The sequence below is a fragment of the Ochotona princeps genome, chromosome 23 (assembly GCF_030435755.1).
Source record: "Ochotona princeps isolate mOchPri1 chromosome 23, mOchPri1.hap1, whole genome shotgun sequence".
Lineage (NCBI taxonomy): Eukaryota > Metazoa > Chordata > Mammalia > Lagomorpha > Ochotonidae > Ochotona > Ochotona princeps.
In genome coordinates, this window is record NC_080854.1 from 35,237,011 (window position 1) to 35,247,182 (window position 10,172).

General features: G+C 43.7%; 1 protein-coding gene across 1 annotated transcript; it reads left to right on the forward strand.

Moving 5' to 3' along the window:
• The first annotated feature begins 8,437 nt into the window (after positions 1 to 8,437).
• On the forward strand, positions 8,438 to 9,352 carry TAS2R1 (taste 2 receptor member 1). The gene has a single exon (XM_004583747.2). The coding sequence runs from the start codon at positions 8,438 to 8,440 to the stop codon at positions 9,350 to 9,352; it is 915 nt and encodes a 304-aa protein (XP_004583804.2).
• Positions 9,353 to 10,172: the final 820 nt, after the last annotated feature.

The window sequence follows — 10,172 nt, forward strand, 5'->3', positions numbered from 1 at the left end:
CACCTGCCAGAGGGAGTAACCATGAAGCCTGGGCCCGGCCTCTGGGAAGACAGCTAGAGGTGAACACCTGGATGTCCCAAGAGCTCACAAAATGGTGGAAGGCTGCTAGCAGAGCCGGCCCCAGGCAGGGGAACGTTGGCATTCCCAGCGTTGGTGATACCCAAGTCATGGCTCCATCTCTAAGAGGCAGGACACATCAGTTTGGTTCCTGAGACTATTTGTATTGGATCAGGACAGAAAAGATGTTACAGGTTTTGAGAGAGCACATAGATCTTTTTCTTCCATGTGTCTAATTTAGTGACTGCAACCTGCATGTATGCAGAGATATATATAAAAAACAGTATTGCTTCTGGACCAAGGATCACCATTCAGTATCAAAGATATTCTGTGTACCTTGGAGTGAGCAAAATTCGGGTGCCCATATGGTAACCTTATGATTTGCAAACTCTGATTATTGCATGGTACAAATGTAAGGTGTCAGGTGAAGTATACGATAGCAAAGAAGTAATTAACTTATAGAGCAGGACTCCAAAAATGAATTAGATTCATTTTTTTCTCAGTAATTTTTCTACAGATACACATACACCTGGATTTTGTAAAGAAAAAAATTGGTATCTAGATAGGAGTATCTTTTAGCTCCCTGTCTGTATTTTGAAGTATTTTTGTATTTGAGAACACTCTAATGATTTAGTGGCTAGAACATTCAATTATAATTTAATGATCATTGGTTTGGCCCCTATGTTTGTGTCTAATTGACAGACTTTGGGCAGATAATTCCTCCAGTTCCACTTGCTAGATGTGAAAAGAAAGCACATCCTTGCTTTTCTATAGAAACTGAAGATACAAGAATCAGACAATTTGGGGGAAAACTCTCAAACCAGTTTCGCTAAAAATTAGAAATGCATGGATTCACCCCAAGATCAAGGCCAGCAGAAAGTGAGGGTTGCTTCTAGGGCAGAAATGTCCTGGGCAAGGTCTGGATTTGTTGTCTCTTTTCTGGGTGCTTCTGTTCTCTGGGAGGAACACACACTTACACAGGTTTCCATCCCTCTTGCCTGTTGACCACTCAGTTGCCAACAGCTATGGGGGACCACCTAATGTGAGATTAGTTCTTACTTCACAAGTCTGGGCCTCATGTTCATCCCTGAGTGGATGCACCCCAGCTCAGGGGAGTGGTTTTGTTGATGGCCACACCTGGGTCTTGTGCTGCCTCCTGAATATAGCAGTGCAGCTGGACCTAGATGAGACCAGGAACAAAAGTAGAGGAGAGGTGGTCCCTCCAAAGAAAGTCAGAGGAGAAACAGGCAGGAGTGCTTGGCAGGCATATGCCTGCACCGCCAATATCAATCGTTAGGATCATCAGATGCACATGGGTGGCAGGAGAGCCTCATGGTTAAGCGTACCCATAGGGTAAAAGTCAGCTTGGTGTCCACATCCTGAAAGTGCTACTTCGTGTCTGAGTGACAAAGGTGACTCCTAGCCTCTAAGGACCTCCGTTTAGTCATCCTCAACATGGAGAGAATACTGACTCCATGAAGTTGTGAAGAGGGGAAGTTGGTACCCTCTTCTCATTGTTTACCATTATTGAAGGCAGGGGATAAGTAGCCAATATGCTCCCTTATCCCCAAAACCTCTGGCCCTGGATTTTTTCACTGTGATGTCTTCCCATCCCCTGTAACACAGATAATCCCTAATGTTATTTAAATTGTTCTGGTGCATATAAAATTTAATAAAAAGCTTAACAATTTTTGGATAAATTCAGCAGAACCTGGATAATCAAATTATCAAATAAGGTACCGAAATAATCTGCAGACAAATCTTCCTTTGCATAAGGGAACAAAATTTCTAGATGAAAGAGCAAATAGAATCTGCCATACATAATGAGATTAGGGCGCCATGGCTGGTAAGGTTGCTTGCAGGTATTCGAGTGTGACTCATCTGTTCAGCTCTCTTTGGGATTTCTTTCCAGTAGCAGTAACATCCCAGGGGACATTTGGGGTGACATGGATAAACAAAATCTCCTGTTTCTTATTCACAGTGGTAGTTAATCTTTTCTTTGCATGATGTTACCGATCTCATGACTTTAAATATTGTCTGTGCACTAGAGAATTACAAACGCATGCATCCAACTTCAGTGGCTCCCACCAAGTGTCACAGTTACGATCGTGGTGTAGCAGCGATTCTGCCTGCCAGGAAGGATATGTCTTCAGCACATCTTCTGACTTATCCTTCCTCTAGTTGTCCATCCTTTAACAATGGCACAGCCCTTAACCAGGAGAAATGTTTGATTTCTCTTATTTTCTCATCCACCACTACCAAGCCATCTGGAATTCCTGATGATTTCCAAGCCCAGCCTTTTCTTCCCGTTACCGTTCGCCCAATTTCAGCCAACAACATCCCTGACCTCATCTGCTATACCAGCCCTCAGCTCAAATCTTTCTGCGTCCACTCTTGCCCAAGTATTCTCACAGAACAAAGACCCTTCCTTTTCATCAGCAGCCAGAGTAAAGGTTTCAGAGTGTAGATCTGATTATGACAAAGCTTCTCCTTCGCCCATACTTTGCAATGAACACCTAGCATTGAAGAGGAGACTCCTTCAGTCCTGTGGCCCAGGGTCCTCTGTGATTCCGCTGTGCCTGCTCCTCTGGCTTCATCTGCTTACATTCTTCTTGTTCTTGCTGCTTCAGGTATTGCAGAGCTGTGACTTTTGTTTTGGAATTGTCCAAGCCCTTTTTGATATGGTGGGGAAATTTCTCTCTCTCTCGCTGTCTCTCTCTCTCTCTGGAATGTTTATCAGATCTCTGATCTAGGTCCCTCTGGAGGAGTCTCCCCTGACGACTCTAAAATGCTGCCTCTTTCTGCCTACTTGCGATGACATCTGTCATCATCTGTTCATTTATTTCCTCAGCACAGTGGCGTTCCAAAATGGCGACACTCTGTAGCCTTTTGTGCAGGATGTCCCATGCTTAGAAAAGTACCTTGTCTGCAATGTACATGGCAAGCATGCACTGATGGTTGGGAGGGAAGGAGGGATAAGGAGAGGAAGTTAGAGGGAGGAAGAAAGGAGAAAGGAAAGAAAAGATAGGCTAAAAAGAAGACAGGAGGGAAAGAGTTTAGGAAGAAAGAAGTCAGAAGTTATTGGGAAATTTGTGGAGAGTTCAGTTTAGTGCTGGGGACAACACTGTAAGGATGGAAGCTTGTCTTACTGCTCAAGTGCGGTGTCTCTGGCTTCTGCCTGCGCCTTGTGACTAACAGGGATTCTCATTTGCAAAGTACATTGAGTTCTTTCTGTGTAAAATGTAAATTCAAGATGTCACATTACTCCACTATTCTGTTTGCTGCAATGCAAATAAATTTCAGAATATTGAGTGAAATAAAGAAAAGCACAGAAATATATTACTTGGATAAATAGAAGAAGAGAAGGGACAAGTATCTGGAGGTGACCTGAATATTAAAGACAAAAATTTTAGTCCAAGGGATCAACTGCAAATTCAAGTGGAGAGAATCAGAAGAATAGATTTGAAGAATGATCTGTCAGGAAGAGCCCGGTGCTTTTTAACCAAGATGTTGTAAATTCTTGAATGGAGTAGATTCCACGTAGGTTTAGCAAGGATTGAACTCTACTCTGGGAAAGGCTGAGAAAGGCCATCAATGTTGGTTGGCCCTGGGTCTGTTTCTTTCATATTTGAGCCGTCTTACTAACCGCTTGCTTACATGAATATATGCACATGTTGTTTTAAAGCAGACTTGTTTGCTTGATAATCAGGTGGAAAGATGCAGCTGGGAAAAGCGTTAGGATGATCCGTCACTTTCATGATGACTCTTAGACCCAAGTGAATGTTGATGTGCGGCACAGGAAGAGGAGCATGGCAGCCTGCTACCTGCTGCAAAGCCTGCCAACGTCAATCTCATTGCGTGTGAAAAAAATCACACTTTCTTTAGAGGAGCTAAATGATTTGAATCTCAATAAACAACTCTCTCAGCCTGTCAGTTTCTTCAAGAACATTTACTGTTGTCTCCTCTAATGATTGCTGCTTACAGAGGAATGTGAGTGAAGGGATTTAATCAGGGTAATTTGGGGTAATAATCATGTGAATTTCTCCACTCTGGGTCTTGTTCCATCCGTTCCAAGCCATTTGCTCATGGAAAACTGTCAACATTCTGAACCACTGACTGACAGGTGTGGCCAGACATGCACATTTCTCATCTCAGAACCTTAAATTCTCAATGTTTCCTTCTCATCAAAGCAAGCTGACCGAAGGACCCAGAAAGACTCTTTACTTTAAGGATGCTTTTTCTTTATTTGCTTTGTTTTATTGGTCATTTAAATCTGTAGGTTCCCCTCGCTCAGTAACTGGGACAAGGCTACTGTAGGTGGCTGCCTTTGCTGGGGTGGTGGAATCCCAGGTGGACACATCCTGGGAAGGCTTTGCCAGGGTACTGGGGGTGCAGTGAAGTGTTACTTTAGTAAACACAGGAATGTGCACTTGCCATCCTTCAGTGGAAGGTGACAAGGGTCAGGCGAGCAGGTGACACTTGGCCCAGAAACGTGTTGCCTGTGGCTTTGTATGTGCACACTAAAGGGTGACAGAAATTCATTAACAACACCAAAATGTAACTTGAGCTCCCTGAGTGTGTATTTCACAGAATTTCCACATCAGAAGACTATCCTATACTAAGCCCAGTTCTCTGTGTAGAATCGGTCTCTATTCCCTAAGCTGGTTGCCACGAAGTCTAGCAGGTGAAACATCATGTGAGATTCCTTGATCCCAAACTCTAGTACCTAGGTTCAATACCTGGCTCCAGATGCAGGTCCCTCCTCCTGCTAACACAGACCTTGGGGCGCAGTAGTGAGGGCTCAAATAGCCAGGTTCCTGTCACATCTGGAGGACAGGAGTTCATGACTTCTGCTTTGGTTTGGTCCAGCCCCAGTGACTGCAGTCATTTCAGGACTGAACCAGCTAACAGAAGCTCTCTATATGCCAATCAGGCTGTGTCTCAAAAAAAATTTTTTTAAAGATTTGTGATTCAGCAGATTAAGCTTCTATCTATAGTGCTGGTGTCCCATATTGGAGTGCCAATTTTAATTTTAGTTTCTCAACTTTGGAACTTCTTCACGTTAGTTTCCTGCTAATATGCTTGGGAAAGCCATGGAAGGTAGCCTGAGTACTTGGGCCCCTGCCCCACACTTGGGATATGCAGAAGTATTTCCTGGTTCCCGGCTTTAACCTGCCCCAGACCTGGTTGTTGTAGCTATTTGGTGGGGGCTAGCCAGTATATAGAATCTCCTTTCTTTATCCAACTTCCAAATAAATTAACAAAAAAAAAGAAATCTTTTCAAAACTAATGAAAATTTGTGATACAGTATCTAAGAACAAATTCCCCCTCAAAATGCCAGAATTCAAGAACAAATAGCAGGGTGATAAATAGGATTGGATGTGACTATTTTTTCTAAATTTTTCATGTCCTGTGTATTATCTCTGCTAGTTCATATCCAGAATAACATTGCTGTCTTTCAGCTCCAAGTTTCCCATCAGAGCTGAAAGAGTGTATTGTTATCCTGGACTCGACATGTGGACATTTTCTGTTTTCATCTCCTCCCTCAATATTTCCTTTGGTGATATCAAAGCACCCAGGCCTTGCAGAAGGAACACTTAGGACTCCATGCATAAATGTCAGCGCGAGATCGCAGCGAACATGACGGGCTGCATGCTGGTGTCTGACCTGGGTGCTGGGGTGGAGCTGCTTAGAAAACAAAGGCTCTCTTTCAAAGGGACTGTAATACTACATCTTCGTCATTTCTTCCGGAATAAAAGCCTTTATATGGTTGATTTGTTTTCTACTTAACAATTCCACCATTTGCCACACATCAAATGAATAGGTGGGCGGTGAGGAGAAGAAAGCCCAGATCTGCACCCTCCCACCCAGAGTTGAGTCTCCCAGGGCATTGGCAGGTGCCCACAACAGAAGTGACAGGTGCAACGACAGAAGTTTGGCTGAGAAATTGGGGGAGATGTGATAACTACTCTTTTGAGAGCTTCAAGTATCAGCGTTTCATTGGTGGATGCCTGTCCATTGTTGTACTTGAATTCCAGTCTGTGTTGGCGGGGCTACTTATGGACTGCCTGTCTGGAGGAGCATCTCAGCCTGACCCCTCCAGCGCTCACTGAAGCGGTGAGGAATCTGAGTCCTTCATAGCACAGAGAGTGTATCTCAGAGGAGATGATGGAGCCTAGATGGTTTCTCACAACACTGTTTGTGTGGCCACCCTTCCAGTTTCCCACAAATTAGATGCATCCCATATATCTTCCCTGACACTTTAGTCCAAGCAACATGTCCATCGTGACATGGGTGTCATTTTGGGATCTGCAGGGCACATCTGACCATGTGGCATGGTAGAAAAGCTTTTTTCCCTCAGTGTTTGTGAATTGTCTCTTAGTTTATGTTCTGCTTGTGACCACCTGGAGAACAAATATTGTTGACCTCACATCACACACATTGCTCACTCTGCCTTTAATCTCCAAACATCTGAGAGCACATCTATGTTCTATCTACATTTGTCCCCTAGACTCCAGGGCAGTGGCTCTCAGCAGGAAGCGACTCTGCCAATCAGGGCAGTTGACTCTGCCCAACCACAGTTCAGATCATCACAGCCTGGAAGAGAGCGTATTTAGAGCACCTAGTTGACCAACACCAAGAGTGAGTGGGCGTCCTCCATTGCACAAGACAACGCCTTTGACAACATCCCCCTCAAAAAAAAAAAAACAGTATCCAAGCTAACAAAACCTTGTTTAACACAACACTTGGCGCAGTATACATGTTAATAAATGCTAATTTAACTTGTCCATAATCAGTTATAGCAGCAGAGTGAATCATGTACTTTGCTTCCAGAACAGCCAGCTCATGTCATAAATTCTCACGGTTGTAGAAATGTCACGGGGAGACGTCTCAACCCACACGTGGTGCTGAGTGATTCTCTGCATGGTGTCATGCATCACTTTTCCTTAGGAGTTTAAGCTAGTGTACTCAGATCCCTGTGAGCCCAATTACTTTCCCATTAGGCTTTCCGATGCTTTGTGTTCAGTCAGGTATATTTTATTACATGATTATTTTAAATATTAGGTGGCCTTGAAGTGTTCAACCAAAGCACATAGGAAAACTATTACTTAGGGGTTCAAAATTGTTGGTTGTTTGTTATTGTAGAAGTAGTTTCAGAAAACTTTTTTTATTATATGCATTTTTTATTGCATTTCATTTTATGACATCATTTCATAGGCTCTGATGTTCCCCAGACCCCTCCCCGTGTCCCCCCCCCCCATGGTGGATTGCTCCACCTTATTGCAGTATTACAGTTCAAATCCAGTCTTGTTTCTCTCATTGCAAGCATGTACCATGCATAGAGTCCAGCATCTTGTTGTCCAGCTCAATTGAACAGTTTCTTGGGGAGACGAACTCTGGTCTGAAGGCAGAGCTTGCGGAATATCATTCTGACCAATTAAAAGCCATAACATAACATCAACAACAGTTTACAACATTATGGGGTTAATTGACATGGTATTGAGTGATATGTTAGAAAATGCGGGTTCTTAACCACATCCTGTGACTACTTCGTTGACATTTCAATTTTAGTTTATATACAACCAGCTTCTATCCACCTTAGAATGGCTATAGGATACTATTCAGCTGTCTCATGTCTATGTTCATTTTAGTATTTAGCAGTTTATTGTATTGAAGCATAATTTTTACTGAACTTGGCAGATTTTAGGATAATCCAAACTGGCTTATAGCTTTAACAAGGCATATGTCAGCAGTTGAGGCACAGAACAGTTTTAGGAGGGGTGTGCAGAGAAATCTTCCATCTCCCTAGAATGTGTGAGGCAGACGTGAAGTATAACCTATCAAGAACATAACAGGTAACTTATAGACAACAGACTCGAATCAGCATTAGACAATAGTAAAACTACAAAGATATACTGGGGAATCAAGAACGATCCTGACAACCGCTTAACAGAAACCTGTTTTTAAAGGAACAGCTCGGTGCATCACATAGAGTCACATGTGCAGATGTGATGAACTGAGTAGCTTCAGATGATTATTAGTGGCCACACCCTTCTCCCAGCAACCTGAAGGTGTCTGGTCCCACTATTTGCTTGTAATGAATTTGAAATTCATATGTACCTGGAAAATGCAAAAACTCTCACAAGGAAGCAAATTTTTGCTAGAGTATCACTTTCTTATTTGATTATCTCAGAACTCAATTGACGAAGCAGTGATATAAGCAAAAGCATGCTACCTTCCACCCCTTCACCTTCATTGTTGGAGACATCTTCCCCAAAAAGCTCCTAACCCAGTTGAGGAAAAGCACAAAGTGTATGGCCTAAGCCATCTGAACATTCGCACATCATTTTTTAAAGTAACTGAGTTTTCAGTTCTTAAAATGCCAAAGGCCCAGTCAGCTTTGTTTCTTCTGTTTGCGGTGATACAATTTCTTTTGGGGATTTTTGCAAACGGAATCATTTTGGTGGGAAATATCATTGGTTTGGTGAAGGAGAGAAAACTGACTCCACTGGATCTTCTGCTTTCCTGCCTGGCAGGTTCAAGGATTTGTCTGCAATCATTCCTCTTCTATTTTGATCTGCTTGTTTTGTCCTTGACACAAGTACCTGCAAGTTTTGATATTTTTGTGATTATGTTCTTCGTTAATAAACTGGGACTTTGGTTGGCCACGTGGCTTGGTGTTTTCTACTGCATCAAGATTACCACCTTCCGCCACCCACTTTTCTTGTGGCTGAAGAGGAGGATATCTGGGATGGTCCCGTGGCTGGTGGCGAAATCCCTGCTCTACGCGGCCGTCTTTTCTGGGATTTACAGCAAGTACACATGGGTGATTTCCCAAGCATTGCTTCAGAAATTTTCCTCCAAAAATGCAACAGGTCAAATCAAGGAACCATCTGCTTTGTCTTTCTGCCTGCTCATCATCGGGCTCTCATTCCCATTCCTCATCTTCCTTATCGCCTCGCTGCTCTTGATTTTTTCTCTAGCGAGACACACCTGGCACATGGCAACCTCTGTAGCTGGCACCAGAGACCCAGGCCGGAGTGTCCACATCAGTGCGTTGTGGTCAGTCCTGTCCTTCTTCATCCTCTACTTCTGCCATTACTCAGTGGCGCTTCTGCTTTCCTCTTGTATTTTCCCACCAGGAAGCCTCATGTTTCTATTGTGCCTCTTGATTTCTGGCAGTTACTCCTCTGGACACTCTATCATCTTGATTTTGGGGAATCCAAAACTGAAGCGAAATGCTAAGAGGCTTCTCAGCCCCTGCGATCATTTCCAAGAGCCCACAACTGGATGACTTGCCACTGTCTGCCATACCCCACTCAGCCAAGGCAAGCAGCCTTTTTCCTAAACACCCAAGATTTCATCATAGGACTCTGTCTAGCCTGAAGCATGCTTGTAGATTTGTCAGTTTTTCAAAGGGACTGGTTGATTTTCAAACTGCACCACATGCCCATGGATCATATCTGTCAGTAACCCAGTTGTGTTATTACATTGCCATCTTGCAATATAATAAGATTGGGGAAAATCAGGCAAATGATGTGGGCCTAATTCCATATCATTTCCTACAAGTGTATGCAAAACTGCAATACCCTCAAAAGAAAAGGCATAAAGAAGAAGGAAAGCGTACATTTGAACCTCCGTGTTGGAAGGACAAACAGCTGCTGCGGGCTCCCTGTGTGTTGGTCTTGAGAGGAAGGAGGGGTGGCTCAGCCCCTCGTCTGGCTGGGTGCTATCTCTCGTATTTGCCAGCATCACAGGCAATGGGACTGTTCTTCGTCTGCAGAAGAGGAAAGAAGCTGAGGACAGGAAGCGTTGGTCTTAACATGCATGTTCGCCTACTCTGTGCTGCAGGGAACCTACATGCCATGGTGACATGCTCCATGAAGTCATTAGAAAACCAGGCAGATGGAGCTGGAAGAGGGGGAGGAGAAGAGGAGTGGGGGCTGAATGCTCATTTACCTCTGCTCCTAATTGGGCATCTAAGTGGAAAATAGGTGTCAGAAGCTTCATTGGCTTGCTGCACTCAGCTTGGAGACCCTTGCAAGGGATGGTGGTAATTTGGAACTCCCACCACCTTGGCTTTCTTCACGATGAAGCAACATCAGTGGGTGGGT

Coding starts and splice junctions, on each gene's coding strand:
- TAS2R1 (XM_004583747.2), top strand. CDS start 8,438: ATGCCAAAGGCCCAGTCAGCTTTGTTTCTTCTGTTTGCGGTGATACAA.